The sequence below is a fragment of the Glandiceps talaboti genome, chromosome 3, assembly GCF_964340395.1.
Source record: "Glandiceps talaboti chromosome 3, keGlaTala1.1, whole genome shotgun sequence".
Classification (NCBI taxonomy): domain Eukaryota; kingdom Metazoa; phylum Hemichordata; class Enteropneusta; family Spengelidae; genus Glandiceps; species Glandiceps talaboti.
In genome coordinates this window covers 26583367-26605879 of record NC_135551.1, presented here as the reverse complement: position 1 = coordinate 26605879, position 22513 = coordinate 26583367, and the positions used below count along the sequence as shown (strand labels likewise).

At 35.6% G+C, this 22513-nt stretch overlaps 1 protein-coding gene across 1 annotated transcript; it reads right to left on the bottom strand.

Moving 5' to 3' along the window:
• Positions 1 to 3111: 3111 nt before the first annotated feature.
• Positions 3112 to 6833, bottom strand: LOC144432759 (uncharacterized). Its single transcript, XM_078121034.1, has 5 exons — positions 6773 to 6833; positions 6338 to 6368; positions 4792 to 5133; positions 3772 to 3864; positions 3112 to 3463 (listed from the first exon to the last, which is right to left on the bottom strand). Exons 2-5 carry the CDS (start codon positions 6341 to 6343, stop codon positions 3275 to 3277), a joined length of 630 nt encoding a protein of 209 aa, XP_077977160.1. The 5' UTR covers positions 6344 to 6368; positions 6773 to 6833; the 3' UTR covers positions 3112 to 3274.
• Between the last annotated feature and the right edge of the window lie 15680 nt (positions 6834 to 22513).

Sequence of the window (22513 nt, the reverse complement as noted above, 5' to 3'; positions counted from 1 at the left end):
CTCCTTAGGTATATGTTCCAAATTTATTTAAATTATCATGAAATTAAAAATATTATAATTCTTTCATCATAGTTCTTCTCTACTGGAATTAAATTTCCCCATCTTGTGTGTGTGTGTGAGCTTGTAGGGGGGGGGGGTTATTACTCTCAGTATATTAAAACAAAACTTCCTCCTAAGGAAAGTACATATATTAATACCAACATAAATGAATGTATGCATACACACACATACATACCTACCTACCTATATACATACACACACATGCACATACATACATACAAAAATACATACACACATGAATACATACAAATCTAGAAACATACATGTACACCATATAAGACAAATTGAGTATTCTGTAGTCTGATAACAACAATTTATTGAAAATGTCATGTATGCATTTCACTTATTTACAATAAGTAAAGCTTCAAGTCATATCACCATTGTTATGCAAATTCTAATGAGTTTACAACTTAGTCACTTACTGACCTCAACTTTTAGCATAAATCATGTCACGAATAAGAAAGGAATAATCAACATGAAAACAGCAAAATTCTGAATTATTAGCAATGTGAATAAAATTTAGAAATTAATGACCAATATTTTCAGTAGCTGATTCTTTAACCATAGATATAGAACTATAAGTGTGGAATCATGATCTTCCTTGGATATTTTTGATGAATTGTACCACTCGTATATCATCTGAAGCTGCACAAAAATCTGTAAATAATCAAGTGATTGTTTTTTCATATGATACAGAACACTTGTCATTAAACTAACAAGTTGTATACTATCTATTTTATCTATTTCAGGTACATAAAACACAAAAAAATAAAGAAGGTGATAGCATATGGGATCTCTACATTTGTATTTTGACCAACCTAGAAGAAATTAAATCTGAATGACATTACAACCCTTAATTCTCAAATACAGACTTTCTCCTTTTTGTAACAACTTTATAGCATTCTTATGAGTTTTACTTGCTTTGATTATAAGATTGGCACAGGCATGGACCTATGTAAGTTGTCAATTTGTAAACAATGTTGTTAATGAACAAATTGTTGACTGATTACAATTGTATGATAATGCCACCACTGTGATTGAATCTACATGTACTAGCTTTCAGTGAGATGTTTATGACATTTATGTTTACACTTTTGTTATTTAAAATGACTATTTACTTGCTTTGCACTGCTAACATTGTTTTTTAATTGATTACATCTAGAGACATCACATATTGGATATTGCAGACGATTAAATCAATTGAAACTGTATACTAGTACACCTGATGCTACATGTATAAACAATTGTGGCAAACCATGCAAATGTTTCACTTTAGTGTTACAAGTTGTATCAACACTACAAATAGTTCTCAAACACTCAACACTCACCCTTACTATCTTGGTATTGAACATAATTCCCAATCTGCTGGCATTTACATCCTCCAAAGAAAGTCAATCCTTCGCGAGGCCAGTTAAATTATTTTTGATAGATGCATACCCATTGAAGGGTTGCTGATGTTATCATATATCTAATAGAAGAAAATACAATTGCTAATATGTTACATCACAAAACATTTTCAAGCAAATAAAAGAAGAAGAAAAAAGACTGAGCTTAGGTTCCTCCAAGGTTTGGCAGTTCACTGAAAGATGACTATGCTGAGCCCTGGCTTGGAGGCTGAATCCATAGAAATTAGAAGAAACAAATTGTGTGCTCATTATCATAGACACAAACTGACCTGTCGGTATCCACTACAGGATCACTACACCCCCACCCCACCCATAAGAATATTGTAACCCAACCTCAATTTCATTGTCATTAATATATCAATATGCCTTAAACTGACATTTGCCTGAGTGTTTATCCTAGTTCCAAGTATTGCTAGCCTGCAACATTTACACTGTTACGTCATTTATATGTTATTGTATGATATAGAAAGATATCAATTTGGGGTGATATTGATGTTACATATACATATATTTGTAAGTGAATACATTTTGATATAATGTAATTCTATTTGTTATACATTTATTATATATTACATCTTTGTTTACATTCCAGTGATATTGGTATTTAGTCTTTGAATTTAATGTCAATTAACTATTACACAAAATATGTTGTACACTGTCAGACTGTTGACTACGTTATAAAGTTTTAGTGAGATTAAATTGGTCATTGAGACTATCATCACAGGAACAGATACATGAATGATGTAATGGGTGGGATAGACATTAAAATTGTGGAACTCATTGCTTCTTTATAAAATGACTATATAATTGTTACCAAAAGTCAGAAATAGTCTATTTTATATATTATGATATTTTAATTATCCTAAAAAAAGTCAAATATAACGATGTAGCATAAACATTCCTTGATAACAAAAATCTGAATATACCTATGTCAATCATGTTTGACCCAAAAGAAATAAAATATGCGACTGCAGTGAATACAGCTTTAGCCTTAGGATTTATGCATAAATAATACTAGCATGTAAATTTATTTCACATATATGGGGCATAACTGCTGACTACATAACTTAGATACACTGTTTTATACTGATGAAAATAAGAAAATATCCTGTCATCTAATGCCTAGAGTTCATACAGATCCACTATGTCCCTCATACTGTCAATGGTTTACAATACAACATGAGTAAATAAAACAACTTACCCTATTACTTCAATATATTAGTTATTTAGTACTTAGTTTCTTGAATTTAGGCTTCACAGGAGAATACTCAGTAGAATCGACTTCAGATAGTGACTACAATATCATTCGCTTTACAAATGTCACTATGTCAAGTTCGTTGATGTAACTTCTTCTTATACAAAAGTCACTAAAGGTGGGATCGATTGAAACAAAGTTGCATGATCCGGGCCTTGTTGTGACGATCGAATCTGTTTATTGTATGCACATACATTTGTTGTATGGAAATTTAAGTACAGCAGGGTGGTTCATGATTTCGTTCAGTTGTTGAAAATAAGGTGACCCCCTCCTCTTTATTCACTTTGTAAAAATGATGGCCTCCCCCCTTCTTTGAGTCCCAAATTGAGGTGCCCCCCCCGATTTACCGCCCCGGCCGTAAAAGCTGATCGTTCCCTAACGTAAAACATATGAACTTCGCAATCACTTTATATGCTTCTTATGTCATATTTATTGCAATCTCTTTATACATTTGGAAACTACAGAACCCATTCTACAGAAAGTACAACGAACTTGTTTTCTTTTTAACTGGTGATAGCGTGTTTGCCCATCAATCCTCGCTTCCCTGATGGAATTACTTCTTCTTCTCAAGTTCAGCCAGGAGAGGTGTTTTAGACCAATCGAGATAAGAATGGGCGTGGGTGATGTTACCTGATACACATGGCACATCAAATGACGTGACGTCCATGAGTTCCTGATGTACCTGTGGCCTGACAAGATTCCAATCGATGTTTCCGGTGAAGTAAGCAGGGCAATCAATGATCTGGAAAAGACGATAAAGATTGGACGTAATCAATGAATCTACCAACTACTGATTTTCACAACCGTTACCAATGTTACAATTCGGATTATTGAATAATTGGAATTGTGGGGGAAGTGTTACGTTGATCAATAGTGATTTTAAATCAATCTAATCATCGTGACGGACGATGCAGTGTTTTTCATTATTTTCATCGCATAACCACCACCACCACCACCACCACCACCACCACTACCTCTTACAATGCATAGTGCAGGCAAGTGTAATACTCATAAAATGTGTTACATAGGAAGATATAAATATGACTTTACCATGCAGTAGTTGTAGATACTCTTCTCTCCCTTGTAGTCAAGGTACAGTCCAATACATTCATCACAGTCTGCGATATCACCATCACCCACTCCCTATATGAGTGGCAACAAACAAAGGGGGTTAATGCAAATTATCTGTTATACACGATCTAAAAATGGCTGGAATTTGACTCACTTTATACTTCATCACATGTATGACGATTTATATCACTCCTTGGCATATGTAGAAAAACTCTATTTGTTCAATTATTGGCAGATAATATCGTTTTCATAAACTTCTATATTTTCCTACTTTTTCAGACACACGTGGCACATGTACATAATAGCTATCGTAAGATTTTCCCGAGTCTAAGACACGACACTCTTCCCATGTACCGGTATGTACACGGATTCCATCTATGGATGATTGCGTGAAATGACATCTGACTGTATTCTTAATGTTTACAACAGTGACAAACAGTATAGTATAGCATAACTGGACGCTAATGATGATTTACAGTTTATCGTTGGAAGCTCAGCGCCCTCCGCATATGGTGACGTGTGAGATTGAAAGATGTTTTGAGCATCATTCAGGAAATCGCTTAATTGTGTCTAAACTATGTAGTGCTGTTGAAATGAACTGTTCTGTTCTGTTTGTTTAGGTGTGCTGTGAAGGTTAAATATAAAGACTAGTTTCAATGGTGATAATTCATAGGATACATATCCATCAATGTTTGATTACCAATTACTAATCCCTTACAAATGGCTTAAGATACTCAAGTATGGATATTTGGATGGTACAGCTATGGCCACGTTTGATAGACTCCATATTTACTGGTTTGCCTTTATTTTATTACGAACAAACTTGTTTATAAGATCGCTCCTTATCAAAAGGAGGTCGAAATAAAAGGATTTTATATAATACAAATGCATCACGAATATTATGACCTATTAAGCTAGTCAATTTTCTGTACTTATAATGTGGTGTTCAGCTGGAACATTTCACTTTAACCCACCGTGTAAACTAAACTTTCTACTTACCATGTCGATATCCATATCCCAATGCAATTCATTGACTCCTACTTTAAGAATTTTCTCAGGTGGGTTCTTTTTCATGGTGAAACGCCAGTTGACGATGGAGTATGTTCTTTCTGGGTCATGTGTGGTTTTGGTTTTTTTCTTCAGTTCTTTTGGACATTCATCATACATAACGCAGTCTACATATTCCATGGTGTAGGTATCCCAGGTGATGGTACAGTTGTAGCAGACAAGATCGTTGAATTTTTCTTTGCCTTTTAAAGCTGCTTCATACAATTCAAAGTCATCCTTCCAGTCTGCAGCAGCACAAACCGCCACAAAGAGGGCTACAATAACAATTTTAATCTATAGAGAAGATGGCAATACGGGATTAGGAAAAATGTCAAGTTAAATCAATTGGAGGATATCTAGAGATAACAAAGTACTACGAATGGGTATTACTTTTGATAATTCACTCTACGATTACAGTGAATCATACTCTACCTATATTATGCTTTGTACATTTACAGTACAATGCTGACAATGTTATTTCAACCGTCATTTGTAGGGTAACATAAACAGTATTGTTTAGTGTATATCTGACCGATTCTATGTACATTTAACACTAGCCTCGGCATTTTCATCATTTAACATTTTGCTGAATTTCAACTAGAATAGCATACCACCATTTTACAACACCATTTTACAACAACAACAACAACAACAACAACAACAACAACAACAACAACAACAACAATATAATAATAATAATAATAATAATAATAATAATAATAATAATAATAATAATAACAATAATAATAATAATAATAATAATAATAATAATAATAATAATAATAATAATAATAATAATAATAATAAAATATAACAGAACGTACCCCAACAGTAATGTTGTTTTTATTAGGGGCGAATGCTGTTTGTTTTTACAATTTCAGAATGTCATTAATGTATTATTTATATACATGGTTTCGGCTAGTGATGGACCCCTATATGTTGTCTGGTTCATTCATTCAGATTCCTCATAGGGCGTTTTTGATGTGTTTGATGTTTTTTGTTTTGTAATTTACATTGTCAAGAGATAGATCTACGGTATAATTGCCATGATCACAATAGTGACAAATTCATGGTCATCCAAATTACTAAATCAATTGTTAAACAACTCACAGCCCGTTTGAAGTTACCGCTTTCCGACTCCGTTTATACAACCACAAAGAAATCATAAGAAACTATACATGCTACACTTTAAGATACCAATTTGCAAGATTGAATGAATACATTTTGTCTAAGTGAAATGAACTAACGTACCACCGGGCAGACAGCAAAAGCAGACGTCGAAACACTGGTGCCCGCGTGTCTGTATCTAGTCAAAATATGTATTTCATACTAGATAAAATGAACCAACAAAGTGTTATTTTGCTACATGCAGTTTCGTATTGGTCCTGCATGGTTGTATCAAACAGAGCACAGAACGGTAACTTGAAACGGGCTGTAGTTTGGGATAGTGTTTGGCTTTAAGTTAAGGTTGTGCATTGTTGATGGGTTAACTACTTACCATCATTTTTATGCAGTCGCGTTTACTCCGTCTGTGAAGGAAAACAACAACATTATTTTGGCAATTCTTTCTTCTTATTAGCAAATTGCTCCAAATGGCTAGCAAAGTATGGAGTTATAGATTATACTAAAATCATCACGAAATGTGCAATATAGCATGATAAACCTTTGTCAGGGAATTCCCTCCCGCATGTAAATTGTACCTGTAAAATCAATTCTAAATTATTTACAATAAATTTCAAATTTGTTTACAACATAGTGCGGAATGATATGCAAATAGTAATAACGACTTTTAAATGCATTGTAAATAACAATGAAAACCCTAAATAGATACCTATCAGCTAGAAATTATTTCTTAAATAAATGTGTCCAACTTCTTAGCATTACGTTTCAGTGTGGAGAAAGCCCTATTTTACAATGACTTGGTGATACTTACCACGGACTCGTCGTCAGAACTGCAGTGTTGATCAGTGACGAGCATGACCTTATAAAGGAGATGTTTGACTACCCATACGTTTGACTTCCAAAATTATTTATAGTAAAACCCGCGTTCCTGCTAAAATAGCTAAAAAAATGACTAAACTGTAGAGAGAGGTGATTGCATACTCCTCAACCAGCAAAACCTATGCGAGCAATTCTAAAATTAAATACGTCTCGACGACAGTGGGCCTTCTACATTTACCTTAAATGAGGTTAGGCAAGGGAGGTCCCTCCAGTACAATTTACTGGAAAATAAATTTTAAATGATGAATTTCATAGAATTTCATTACGAATTACGAATTGCGAATTACGAAGAAAATAACTTTACACTTTACAAATATAAATGAAAGTTGGTAGAAGAGTATTCTAATTTCATCAGTATGTAGGAGTTTACTGATATGAATACATTTCATGATAAACATATAGATGGTGGGATGACTAGCCAGTGTGTCCTTGCATTATTGATATAATGCACTGAGTGATCGTCTGTTGAAAAATTAATGTGTTTTGGGGAATATAAGAAATTCTATTAGCAGCAGGTAGAATAATGCATACAGGTGGGAGCTACCGTGACGAGGGATCGGAGCGAGAGTGGGTTCGGTGTTGGGGTATCCCCCCTCCCGCCGTGGAAACCTTTTGAAATTTTACGACTAAAAGTATGCGCTCTGCTGCTATTATATTGATGTGTCAGTTGATTAAAAATATGCACTTCTGATCACAATAGAAATATAATGCTTAATCGATAAAACAGATTAAATGGGACTGTGTTACATAGCTATAGTACATGTATATCTTTGTATGCCATACCACTCGAAACAGTAAACAGTGCATGCATATATTCCGAACACGTAGCCTGAAATATTGATGCCCAGTATTAGGCGATTTCCCATTAAAACCATATCGAGCTGTACAACATTAATACATGTACAATTACTGAATTTCAAGTAGCAAATTACAGTATACCATCTTTGAAACAAGTGCAATACATCCATCCTCCTTTGTAGTAAAATTTAGCGAATCAAATAACATTACATGTGTGATGTGTGCATGATCAAACTGACGAATATATGCCTATATATTACTAATAACAATACGCCATTTCCGCTAGATTAAAAAGTATACAACTGAAACTATAAACAATTTCAATGAACAACAAAATAAAGATGAGCAGAAAAACAACAAAGTTTGACCTCACTCAGAAAATTAGACAACATATACAAATTGACAGCAAGCAAACCTTAAAAATAATAATGATAATAACGGATCCGGACATGATACAGAACTTATAATGTGTAATGATAAATAGTAAAAAAATGTTCATAAAAGATGGCATCTATCATTGTCTTAGGTGGTACTTGACTGTTTTAAACTTACTCCGACAACAGGTATCTCTTATATATGAAGGGATTGAATTCCAAATGTTTAAACCTGAAAATTGACCAAAATTACTTTTGCATTTGGCCTAGTTGATAATCCCATAGCTTGTAAATGTCCAAAATACGAAGGCGTTTAAATATGGGATCTGAATGGTTAGATGACCTTTCATGTTTTTTAACACCTCTGAATTCCCCCAATTCAAGAACTGATGAGAGAGGCAGTCGATTTTTCCTTTCCGCAAGTTTGAGCATTAATTTGAATCAATAGCGTCAAAGTCAATGTTTTTATTAATACAAGATGTACTTCTACTTCTTTTTTTCATTTCACGATTTTATCACCAATTAGTCAGTATTAATAGTCGGTCTGCAAGCATCACGTCTCTTGCTCACATTCTCAAAATCACTTTCGGCTTCAATGAATAAAATGCTATTGGTTTAGGTTTCGATAAAACTGACATTAGTTTGAGTCATCCTTGTGAAGTCCGAAATGAAAAAAGGACACCAGGAGCTTGGGTTGTCGTTAACATATAAGAATAAGATGGATATATATTTTTCTTAATTGTACTGCATGCGCATGCAATATGTAATTTGGTGGATTTCGATTTGTTGCTGCTTCGATGATATTCCTAAGAATGATTGTGACAGTGTTCCTTTATTTTGCGTTATCGGCTTGCTTTGAGCATAATGAACTATGTGTAAGGAGACAGACTTGATTAGCAAGTAGCTATTTTCTGGTCTCCTTTTACCTACCTCAAAAATGTATTATTTATTTTATCTACAAATGTAAATTTTTTTTTTTTTTTCTTTTTTTTTTTTTTTTAAAGTTTTTTTTATTTCGAGAGAGACAAATTACATCAACACAATTGCAAAAAATAACACATGGCACCAATGAGAGCATCTAAAATAAGTTTTTTTTTAAAAAAAAGGTACAATGCAGAGGTAGGGAACCAAAATTCATTTAAACTTCAAAATTGTCCCATTTTGCATAAAACTTCGGGAGACAGTCTTTTCTTTTGGCAATATGGCATTCAATCCTTTTTGCAAGTCTTGCATTTAATTTCACAATATTAAAGGATGGTATAGTTTTTGATAACTTACATTCATAAATGGTCTTTTTTGTTATCAATATAATGTGGTTCAACAGTTTTGAAAAGGACTTGTCGCCTAAAAGAATCTGTTTGGCAGACAACGATGATGGAGTTTGTAGGGCCACGCCCCACAGTGTCAAGAGACTGCGCCAAATAATGGTAGTACATTCGCATTCCACAAATAAATGAATAAGGGTTTCGTCCGTTAGGTTACAAAACGTACAGAGACTACTATTAACTCTAGGTGGATTCATGTGGTGAAGAATAGTATTTGTGTACAAAATATTGTGGTTTATCTTCCATTGAAATTCCTGTAATTTTGACTCTATAGTAACTTTAAAAGGCAGTAAAAAGTAATGGACCCAATCACCGTTGCAAATATCGAGAAAGCCAGAAAAGAAAAGCTTGCTTTTCGGAGGAATGAAATAATCTCCTGTTATACGTTTTCTAATAGTTTTGACTTGACACGTTTCAAGTGGAACCAATTTTCCCTTGGAGATAAAACTAATCGGTCTTTCTGGCCTAATGAGCACTGGACTACCTCTTTTCCAAAGAAAAGGGATTGCATGCAGAATTCCTCTCCAGAAGAGAAAGTGATTAAGATTACATCCTAAAGAATTAAGGTTGTCCCAGTCTTTTAACTGATTTTCATCATTAAAAATATCTGCTATATATACAATACCTTTCTTATATAAAAAAGAACTGAAAACTGACTTATTATTAATGAGAATATCTGAATTGTTCCACAAAACTTGTTCTGAGACACAGAGCGAACTACAGGGGTTAACTTCACTCCAAAAAACAAGCATTTCGTGGTAAAATTTTGACATTACTTTGCTGAATAGAGACCAATAGCACTTCTAAAGCAATAATAAAGAGGGCAGGGGAGAGAGGGTCGCCTTGGCGGACTCCTCTCTTAATATCAAAATAACCAGTACTTCGTCCCCGATTCATCACACAACTAGAGGGATTGGAGTAGAGAGTGCGAATCCAATTTTGGAGTGAGGGGCCAAATTCAAATTTACTAAGCGATGTTAAAAGAAAGTCCCACTCCAGACTATCAAAGGCCTTCTCAAAGTCGATAGCCAAGAGGATTCCAGGGAGGTTTTCATTTTTTGTATACTCCATTAAGTCTTCTATAAGACGAACACAGTCTCCAATTTGACGACCCTTTAAAAAGGCTGATTGGGTGGGCCCAATAATATTTGGCAGAACCTTATCCAATCGAAGGGAGATACATTTGGCACCCAGTTTATAGTCAACATTTAGAAGTGTAATCGGCCTCCAATTCTTGATAAGCCGTTTATCTTTGCCTTTCTTGTCAATCAACGTAATCACTCCCTGACTTTGGCTGGGACCCAGTGTACCGTTTTCAAACCCAGCATTCAGTGAGTTGACTAAAAGGTGACCAACTATAGGCCAAAATTTGGTGTAGAATTCACAGGTAAGCCCATCATTTCCCGGGGTTTTATTTTTTGGCATACTAGCAAGTGCTTTAAAGGCCTCATTCAATGTAATTTGGCCTTCACAGTGTTCCCGATCAGCATTACTTAGGGCGGGCAAGCTCACATTTTGAAAGAAATCAGAAACTTGGACATGTCTACTACTATAAAGGCCAGAATAGAAAGATTTAATTTCTCTTTGAATCTGTGCAGGGTCAGTTATGATCTGACTATTGTCATTGATAATCTGAGTAATTTGCGATTTCTTTGCGTTTGCTTTTTCTAAACCTAAAAAGTATTTCGTATTCTTTTCCCCAAACTCGTACCATTTTGCCCTTGAACGAATAATACTTCCTTCAGTTATATAGTCAAGCTCACATTGAAGCTCCTTACGAACACCAATAATTTCCACTTTCACACTATCTGTGGGAGCGGTAGCCAACAGATTTTCTAAACGGCTTAACTTCTGTTCCAAGTCATACGTGGTATCCCTTCTCTCTCTTGCTTTCTTTTTGCCATAGGCAAGTGAGACTACCTTAATCTTAAATTTCAGATATTCCCAAAGAGGAATAGGGTCATCCGTGTGATACTCATGTATCCAGGAATTGAGGTTTTCAGTGATAAGACCGATATACTCATCTTCAAAAAGGAAACTATTATTTAGCTTCCAATAGGAACAACCAAGATTTGATCGACTATCCCCGATATCGATGGAGAGAGTGATGGCAGAATGATCAGAATAGACAAAAGAGATAATATCTGTGTCTCTAACTGTTTGCTGAAGCGAGCTGCTAATTAAAAAATAGTCTATGCGACTCTGGATTAAAGCAGGGCGGAGCCTACGCCAAGTAAAGCGATTTACTAAAGGGTTACGAACTCTCCAGATGTCACTGAGATCCAACTCTGAACGAATATTTGAAAGGGTCCTCAAAGCGTTCTTCCAAATCAATGGGTTACCCCCCTTCCTATCTAAATTGACCTCAAGAGCTACATTGAAATCCCCTCCCCAAATAATTTCTCTGTCTGGTTCTATTTCCAAGTCCTTAATCATAGTAGCCAACTTAAGAAGTGTATAAGTGTGGTCCTTCTCTACGTTTGGAGCATACCAGTTAATTAACAAATATGGTTTCCCGTATATATCAACAGAGATTATGATGATCCTACCCTCGTTATCCGTTCTCACATGATTAATATCAAAGTCTAAATTTCTAAGGATGACAGCTACCCCCCTACTATTAGAGTTGCCATGAGAGAAAACAAAATGGCCCCGGAGTTCATTTGGCCAGACGGATTCGTCTTTAAAAACAGTGTGTGTTTCCTGAAGAAAGATAATATTTGACTTTTTCCGTGACAGCCACTGAAAAATACCCCTTCTCTTTTTAAAGTTTCCCATACCTCGCACATTCATTGACATTATATCAAAAATCTCAAGCATATGCTCATTAATACGCTGTCATGACTGAGACAAAAACAAAAACAACAAAAAACATGGTGCCGAACAAAAGGGGAAAAAAAAATCGAATGCAGTTATAACTTGAAACTCTCGCATTTTGAGAAGAAAAGGAAAAAAAAGGGGAAAAGGAGCACATGCCAGAATCTACAACGATTCTGGCAAAAAAGGAAGGAAAAAAATGCAAAAGGCAAAATACCAAGAAGAAAATGCCAAAAAGCAAGCAGCAAACAAAAAACCAAAACCTCCGAAAAATGACGCACCCACAAAAAAACTCAACAAGGAGGGGAGTGCTCACCAAAACTGGCGTAAATTAAAAGGACACAATATAAGATGGACTAACAGGCTAAAGCATTACAGTAGCATGAATATAAAGTTAAAGGCAGGCGAATAGAAAGGGCTAACAAAAAAAAACAAGATAACAGCAACAATTGGTGTTTACATGAACAAAAAAAAAACTTATGCAAATGTTTCAACATAACATATCATATAGCAAAAATTGTACTAGTCGACTAAACGTTAATTACTCACAGCAAAGTACCATATATAGGAAAGGAAATAAGCGTTCAATTGCTCTACCCATGGGTGTATTGGGAGAGATACATCCATGCACTACTCAATGTTCTGTGGAGCAATATATTGTTTGTTGTCTATGAACAGTTGACCATTAGTAAATCTGACTCTTTTCTTTGCCTTGTACGCCTCTTCCATCACCGAACGCAGACTTTGTTTCACTCTGAAATCAGCTGGGCAGAGGTCCACCTTTATAAAGATGTCACTTCCATTCAGTACCGTACGCCAATTTTCGAGAATAAATCTTCGTTGCACACGTAGAGGGAATTTGACGATGATATGACGTGGCGTCTTGGTGGTATCACCTTTCCGGTATTTGCCACGAACACGGTGGGCGTTGTCAATCAGAATGTCGTTCATGTTAAATTTGTCGACAGCAAGTTCTTTCACAATGTCAAAGCAGCTTTCGTTTTCTGTTTCTTTTATACCTCCAATTCTGAGATTGAAGCTACGGGAATAGCGCTCTAAATTTAGAGTTGCGGCTTCGATTGCTTCCACTTTCTTTGTTGAGTTATTCAACACAGTATCAAACTTGTGAAATTCTTCTTTCATACCTTTGTTTTGCTGTTTCACGGTTTCGACTTCACTATCTGCAAACTGCATGGCTTTATCCAAATCTACATGTTTTCTTTCAATAGTCTCCATCCTTGCGGAAAGTTTTCGCTGTTCCAAAATAATTGTCGACACACTCTCTGAGATTGAAGTAACTTTCTGCTCTAACTCCTGTAGGCACTCCTTCACGATAGCTTTCAATATCGCTGGTGACAATGCGTACGTGTCCGATTCAGTGCCGTCTTCAGTCTCGTCATTATGTAACGATGTTTTACAGGTGTTGGGGCCACTTTGAAAGTACTGCGAGGTCATTTCGCCACCGGTTGTAGGTTTCTTCGTCTTTTTTCGCGTACCGCTAGCCATAATGTACATACAGTCAGCTTCGAGTGTTGTCTGATGCCTTAACAACTTCTACATGATTCCATATAGTCGCCAGTTAGCCCAAAACGTGAAAATTATGCCAGTTACTGGGAGCGGAGGAAACAAGGCTGCTCACACCGACGGCATCATGATTGTCCAGAATGTAAATGTAAATTTAATAAGTAGGTAATAAAGAAGATATAATATCTATTTTAGATAAATTAAATATCATATGTAAGGCCATAAAAAAATACAAAATGCTGGTCAACGGGTAACCTAACCTATCACATTGGGTAGGTAGGTCGATTTCATTTTTTCACAATGCTGGACAAGGATAAAACAAGCCATATATAATGATAGCAAAATATTTCAGGTCGAGTTTAGATAGCACTTATTCAGTCATCTTGATACTATCTCATGCAATTTGTCTGCATAGCTACAGTTAGGAAATGTACACAATTTACGGTTAAACAACTGGTGTAGTTCCTCTCACCCTCTCTTCTAAAAAAAATGTTAAGCCCCGCCAAATGAAACTCAAGCATTATTTTAGCCACCCCTTCTGTCACCTACACTACAGTTGAGATATAAAATCATATGGTACACTAATGCATAAAATAGCCAACTACAATAATAGATTACTTTACACAGGATGTGGATTTCACATGCATAAGGATGTGTCTCTAATTAGCTCTAACCTACACAGGGAGACACCTTTCATCTTGAGAAAGGCAATTATCACCTTGATTGCTATTGATTGGGAGGAGACAACTCCAAAGGTGAAAAAAATGAAAATAAGACTGTGTAGGAGGCAATTTAGAGGCATAAAATATCAAACCATAGACATAATTTAAAGTCTTACAATGCTTGAATACCAGAATTGAAACAATAATTATGCTATGCAATACATATTATCTGGAAGTGTAGTTTGTTGTGGCAAAGCTGAAAGGTATTTTGCGGATGTGCACTTGGATGTGCACTTAAACTTCTCCTGAAGTTTAATTTGGTTCCACAAATATCCCGAATAAAGAGCAAAACATTTCAAGACTTTCAGACTTTTGCTGGCCCAATAATAATAATAATGTTGGGTTCTTATATAGCGCTTTCCCACACCGTGCTCAAAGCGCTTTACAATTTATTACCCCTGGCTCGGATCAGAACGGCACAACGGCCCTTTAGTCTTCCTCAACTCCCCGGGGAGCATACAATCCATTGCAGCCATTTCAGCGCATAGGATTAATGCCTTCACATTGCAACCTACATCCTACCAGGTCCCCAATTATACAGCTAGGTTGACTGAAGCACAGTCGTGGTTCAAATCTTGCCCAAGGACTTTAGCCACTCAGAAACAAACAGCAGGCAGCGACAGGGCTCGAACCTGCAACCTGTAGATTCCAAGCCGGTCACGCTAACCATTCACCCATCATGACTCCAATGACTGCTCAGCCCACTCCAATGGTCGTAAACTTTTGTTCAATTCTTTTTAGTGCACATTGGATATGCAGCAGCTTAATTTAATCTCAATTCATGCTTGTATGCTTCATCAGAGCCAAGTAAACAACTGTATAAGATATTATACACTTTGGAATAGACTCAAATGTATATTGTTACATGTACTATTCAGAAAATATAAAGAAATATCCGAAATATCTTCGGATGGTACGTGGTTCATATGGCAAATCAAATGCAGTAACGTCCATGAGTTGTTCTCCTTGATTTTGATGTCGAAGGTACAGCTCTGTTTACAAATTCAGGCCATTTTTTGCATAGCAAATTGTCGCTTCAAAACGAATTGCGGAATAACGCTAGTGTCAGTGTGCAATGAGATAATTATATCAAACAACATTTTAACCAAAGACAACGTCGAACACAATTATTGAAAGTGGATCTTCAAAGAGTGGATCTTAAACTGCGTACCTAGTTTAATAGTTTTTCAGGGTTACCAAATATTCCAAAAAGAGATCTGCCGTTTTATCAGTATGAAATGTTTTAATATAAGGAACAAGATGTAAATGAGATCGAGCTCATCTTCGGAGTCACTGCATGCAGCATAGCAGGCGACCTCACGTTGAACGACTTTTTCCGTCTGTTTTGTGTGAGTTTCACTCACTGACATTATAATTGCTATCTTCAAATGAAGGAGACTTTCAAGACTACTGTTTTTCTCTCGGAAAATGCACAGTGCATGTGCGCACGTTTTTGTACTTTCCCGCACAAAGAATTTTTGGCAAAAAGTTCCAATTCTTAACTAGACACGGTTTTATTCAAAGTTAAGCCAGCGTACAATAGAGATATCAAATACATATTAGTGAGGAGTCAGTGTACAGTCACTTTCGAACCACCAATTTAAATCGCGCATGCTAAGAAATCGTCACGTAAATAATGACTTTAATAACACCGCTATGTATTCAAAAAGTAACTTTTTATTCTTTCTTTTATCCAAAGTCTCGGGGGGGGGGGGGGGCAGCTGCCACCCTTGCCCCCCCCCGCAGGCTACGGTACTGCATGCACATGATTCTAATCTCTACGGCCCAGGCATCGGTTTTGCTGACTGAGGCTATACGAGGGCCGGTGAGCCGTACTTACCAAGGTCCATATCCGGGCCATAACGTTTTTTATCGTAAAGTGTATACGTATACCCCGTGAAGTGCTAAAAGACGTTTGCAACCAATGATTTGGACATTTTTAGAGACAGTAGAGGACACATACTGAAAGTAAATCGCCGTTCTTTGTAAATCTCAATGTATGCCAAAGCCACATCGCCTGTACATGTATGGCCTGGCGTATTTATATGACTTCATTTCAGTACGTTCATATCTCGAGCTCCTTGCAAGTTAACCCATGTATTCACACGTGTGCACATACGCATCATTCGAGTCGTACAAAACACACAAACACAGCTGTCCAGAAAAAACCTCGACAAACGTGTAGGACAAAATTACTGTTACCAAGGTTTGTCATTTACTAAAATGTATGATTATCAGATGCAACAGATGTTTCGAAAAAATGACGTTGTATATGGTTGAGTACCTGGCATGTATGCCACGATCGAACAACAACAACAACAACAACAACAACAACAACAACACAAGTAATTTCCTCGAATATATTCATATATGTACATATAATATAGAGAGAGAGACAGAGAGAGAGACAGACAGGGAGAGAGACAGACAGAGAGAGACAGAAAGTAAGACACACACACACACACAGAAAGACTAAGGCATGCACATCCTCACAGTTATTTCTTGCCTCATAATATTGATATAGAACTTAAACTTTTGGAACACTACACATAATTGATAATTAGTGAAAGCAAAACTGAAGGTTTCGTCCGCACATGTGGACCTGTTCAATAGTCTGATATTTTGTGTAGGCCACATGACTCTGAAATCGTGCTTCAGTTTTGCTTTTCCTAATTATCAATTGACAATGTGTGTAGTGTTTCAAAATGCAACCTACACAGATGACTTACATCAATATGCATGCTCTATAAGATAACATTCTTTAGAAGAATTCTTGCAGATGTAAGACCATTGGAATTTTGAAGCCCCTACACAAAATTAATTTTGTGCCGCTCTTCATTTTCTTCTCACCTCCCCTGTCGTAAATTATGCTCCTTAATGTCGGATGGAAGAAGGAATTGATTACAGGTAGAGGCTATGGAAGCATTGAAATAATACTGAGCCATACCATATGTATGTATGTACAAGGTTAGTATATTGTGTTCCCTTCGGTATCCTCAGGTATTATGTTATATGAACTTCGCACATTCACTTGATATGCTTCTTATAACATATTTATTGCTATCTGTGTAATACAGTTGTAAAGTACAGAACAAGTTCGACAGAAAGTACAACAAACATTTTGTTTGAAAACTGATAAGTGTGTTTGCTTATCAACTCTCGTTTCATTGATGGAATTACTTCTTTCCCTCAAGTTCAGCCAAGAGAGGAGTCTTAGCCCAATCAAGATAGGAATGGGCGTGGGTGATGGCACGTTCTTCATATGGCACATCAAATGCAGTAACGTCCATGAGTTGCTGATCTACCTGTGGCCTGACAAGATCCCACTGGAAGTCTCCTTTGAAGTAATGAGGGCAATCAATGATCTGGAAAAGACGATGAAGGTTGGACGTAATTAATGAATCTACCAACTACTGATTTTCACAACCGTTACCAATGTTACAATTCGGATTATTGAATAATTGGAATTGTGGGGTGAAGTGTTACGTTGATCAATATTGATTTTAAATCAATCTAATCATCGTGACGGACGATGCAGTGTTTTTCATTATTTTCATCGCATGACCACCACCACCACCACCACCACCACCACCACCACCACCACCACCACCACCACCACCACCATGAACACCTCTTAAATTACATTGTAGGCAAGTTTAAGTCTGTTACATAGGAAAATATAAATATGACTTTACCATGCAGTAGTTGTAGATGCTCTTCTCTCCCTTGTAGTCAAGGTACAGTCCAATACATTCATCACAGCTTTCGACATCATCTACTCCATCACCTTCCACTCCCTATATGAGTGGCAACAAACAAAGGGGGTTAATGCAAATTATCTGTTATACACGATCTAAAAATGGCTGGAATTTGACTCACTTTATACTTCATCACATGTACGACGACTTGTATTACACCTTGTCATATGTAGAAAAATTATATGTCGATTTATTGGCAGATGTACCATCAATATATCTTTTTCGTAAACTTCTAAATTGTTCTACTTCTGACCCAGGTGATACATTTGCATTATACCTATCGTAAGATTCCACCGAGTCTAAGAAATGTTCCCAAAATATGACACTATTCCCGTGTACCCGTTAGTACACGGATTGTTAAATTTTCTTTTTGTATATTAAACCATTTAATGCAAAACCTCTGTTTCATGTAAAGAAATGGTAGAAGACTTTGTGATTAATTCACTAAAGATAGACAGGGATATTTAAAAATGCAACTACAACTACATGTCTTTTCGAAAGTTGTTCCACAGTTTGTATAGCGAGACATTTCTTGTAATATGTTCATTATGGATGGTTGGGATGGAATGACATCTGCCTGTACTGTTAATGATTCCAACAGTGAAATATAGTATAATATAGTATGGTATTATAACAGTATATTATAGTGTATTATATTATAGTACAGTATATTATAGTATAGTATAGTATAGTATAGTATAGTATAGTATAGTATAGTATAGTATAGTATAGTATAGTATAGTATAGTATAGTATAGTATAGTATAGCATAGTGTATAGTATAGTATAGTATAGTAGAGTATAGTAGAGTATAGTAGTATAGTAGTATAGTATAGTATAGTATAGTATAGTATATAGTATAGTATAGTATAGTATAGTATAGTATAGTATAGTATAGTATAGCATAGCATAGTGTATAGTATAGTATAGTATAGTAGAGTATAGTAGAGTATAGTAGTATAGTATAGTATAGTATAGTATAGTATAGTATAGTATAGTATAGTATAGTATAGTATAGTATATAGTATATTATATTATAGTATAGTATAGTATAGTATAGTATAGTATAGTATAGTATAGTATAGTATATTATAGTATAGTATAGTATAATTGGCTTTACAGTTCAATGGTTAGACTCCCCCCATATGATGACGTCTTTGATTGAAAGAGGTGTTGAGTATCATTCAGGAAATCGTTTAATTATGTCTCAACTATGTAGTGTCATTGAAATGTAGTGTCATTGAAATGAAGTGTCTTTTGGTTAAGGTGTGCTGTGAATGGTTAAATATAAAGACTAGTTTCAATGATGATAATTCATAGGATACATATCTATCAATGTTTGCTTACCAATTACTTACGGCTGAATGGATAAAACCAAAGCTAAAATACTCAAGTATGGATATTTTGATAGTACTGCAATTAATGACCGTGTCAGATAGACTCCATATTTACTGGATTGTGTTTGTTTTATTATAAACAAAGGTGGTTACAGATTACATCTTATCATAAGGAGATCGAAATATTGTATGCTTTAACTTTTGTATAATAAAAATGCATCACGGATATTTTGACTTATAGGCTAGTCAATTTTGTGTAGCTTGGTGTTCAGCTGGAACATGTCTCTTTGACCCATGGTGTAACATCAAATCTAAACTTTCTACTTACCATGTCGATATCCATATCCCAATGCATTTCATTGACACCTATTTTAAGAATTCTCTCTGGTGGGGTCTTCTTCATGGTGAAACGCCAGTTGACGATCGAGTATGTTCTTTCTGGGTCATGTGTGGTTTTGGTTTTTTTCTTCAGTTCTTTTGGGCATTCATCATACAAGACGCAGTCTACATATTCCATGGTGAAGGTATCCCAGGTAATGGTACAGTTATAGCAGGTAAGATCGTTGAATTTTTCTTTGCCTTTTAAAGCTGCTTCATACAATTCAAAGTCATCCTTCCAGTCTGCAGCAGCACAAACCGCCACAAAGAGGGCTACAATAGCAATCTTAATCTATAGAGAAGATGAGGAAAAATATCAAAATAAGTCATTGGAGGATATCCAGAGATAGAAAAATACTACGAATGGGTACTTTATTGGATAATTCACTCGAGGCATCAGCTATGTTGTCAATAAAATAAGGACACCTGCATTAAGTATGTTCAAGTGTTTACGATCACATAGAACGATAATCTCACTATATTACGCTTTATATACATTTACTGTACAATATTTAAAAATGACGTTCATAATGTCATTTCCATCCTTCATTTGTGGGGTAGTGTTAAATGCTAAATAGTTATAAAACAATGGGTATTAATTTATTTTCACTACGTGGTACATTCTGTACTGTTTAGTGTATATCTGGTCGATTCTCTGTCTTGATATTATTCTCGTCTACATCGATATCACTTCATAGCGAAAACATGCTAGCATTTCCAGTGGTCCGAGAGACAATTTACATTAATTATTGATACTAATATAACGGAACGCGTCCCAAATGTAACAGGAGTTTACGATCTTAATATCCTCAATGTGATTAACTTGTTTCATTAACGAGTGCCCAGCTTTACTCAGAAAGTTGTGTTATACATTATAAATAAACTTATTTCAGTTTGTTAGTACTATATATATTCATGTGGGAACTTTGAAAGTTCATATTCTGTGGGTTTTGGATAGTGATGGACTCCTAAATGCTGCATACTTTTCAAATTTCAGAAGTGTTTAGATAGCTCCGTAGTGTTTTGATGTTGCTTTTGTGATATACATTATCAAGATTTAGATGGTGTGTATATCCTACATAATGTAGATATGGAGAATTGTCATGATTACAATAAGGACAAATTCATAGTCATCCAAATACTACTAAACACTTTAAGTTAATAGTTAAACGACTCAGTCCATTTGAAGTCAGCGTTCTCTGGTTGTGTTTAATACAACCACGCAGAAACCGTAGGAAATTGCATATGCTGTACTTTATGATAACGTTTAAGATAGTAAGATTGAATGAATGTAGTTTCTTGCGACGTGCTGTTTAAATTAAATGAACTAATGGGGCACCACATCATGCAGACGGCAAAAGCAAACATCAAAACATTGGTGCCCGCGTGTCTGCCTTCTTTAATTAATGTCTGCTGAATCACTTATTACATAATAGCTACAATGTAGGAAGAAATTGTCATTTTATTATCGTAGTGTTATATATGCAGTTTCGTATTTGTCCTACATGGCTGTATCAAACAGAGCCCAGAACAGTAACTGGCTGTAGTTTGGGATTGGGATTGGCATTAAATTAAGGCTGTGCATTGTTGAGGGGTTAAGTACTTACCATCATTTTGTGCAGTCACGAATACTCTGTCTGTGAAGACAAAAATAAGACAAATCTAGTATATGCTGTCTTATTACCAGCAATAGCTTCAATTCGTCGTATAGACAATCCCCTTATGTAAAGTATCGCTAACCAACTATATATTGAGGTATAGGTCCTAAAATAATTAAGGAAATCATCACAGAATTTGCAATAAAGCATAATAAACTTTTTGTCATAGAATCCCATTTCGCATGTATTAGGCATGAATTCCAAATTAATGTTGTGTATGACATAGTGCGGAATGCTATCCAAATAGTAATAACAAGTTGTAAATGCAAGTGACAACTGGAATCCTAAAAAGGTGGCTAGAAATCATTTGGTAAATAATTGTGTCCAAGTCCTTCGCACTAGATTTCAGTTGGGGTAAGCCCTATTCTATAACGACGAGGGATTGGTGATACTTACCTCGGATCCTTCCTCAGAACTGTAGTGTTGAATGGTGACGAGCATGGCCTTTTAAAGAAGTTGATTGTCTACCAATATCATTGACTTTCAAAACCCGCTTTCCTGCTAAAATAGCTAAAAAAATGACAGTATAGATAGGTAAAGGTACTTCTAAAATTAAATACGCCCCAACGGTATCACAGGGTCTTTTGCATTTATCTGAGTTGACAACGCAAAGCATTTTAAGCGAATTAATGGCGTCAAAGTCAAATTTTATAGCAATACAAGATGTACTCTCTACTTTTTGCTAAGTAGCATCACCATGAGTGATTGAACCAGTGACTGATGTCCTTTTTTTATTTCACGATTTTATCACCAAGTAGTTAGCATTTATAGTCAGTCTGCAAGCATCACGTCCCTTGCTCACATTCTTAAAATCACTTTCGGCTTCAATGAAGGGAATAATATTAGTTTAGGTTTTGAAATTACTTTGAGTCATCCTTGTGAAGTCCGAAATGAAAACAAGGGACATAAGGAGCTCAGGTTGTGGTTAACATAGAAGAATAAGATGGATCTATGTTTTTCTTTGTACTGCATGCAATATTCAA

Excerpts from the sequence above, each read along its gene's own strand:
- LOC144432759 (XM_078121034.1), bottom strand. Across the intron at positions 3,865-4,791 it reads GGGATATGGATATCGACATG|GGAGTGGGTGATGGTGATAT; the intron begins GTAAGTAGAAAG and ends CCACTCATATAG. Across the intron at positions 3,464-3,771 it reads GTATCTACAACTACTGCATG|ATCATTGATTGCCCTGCTTA; the intron begins GTAAAGTCATAT and ends CGTCTTTTCCAG.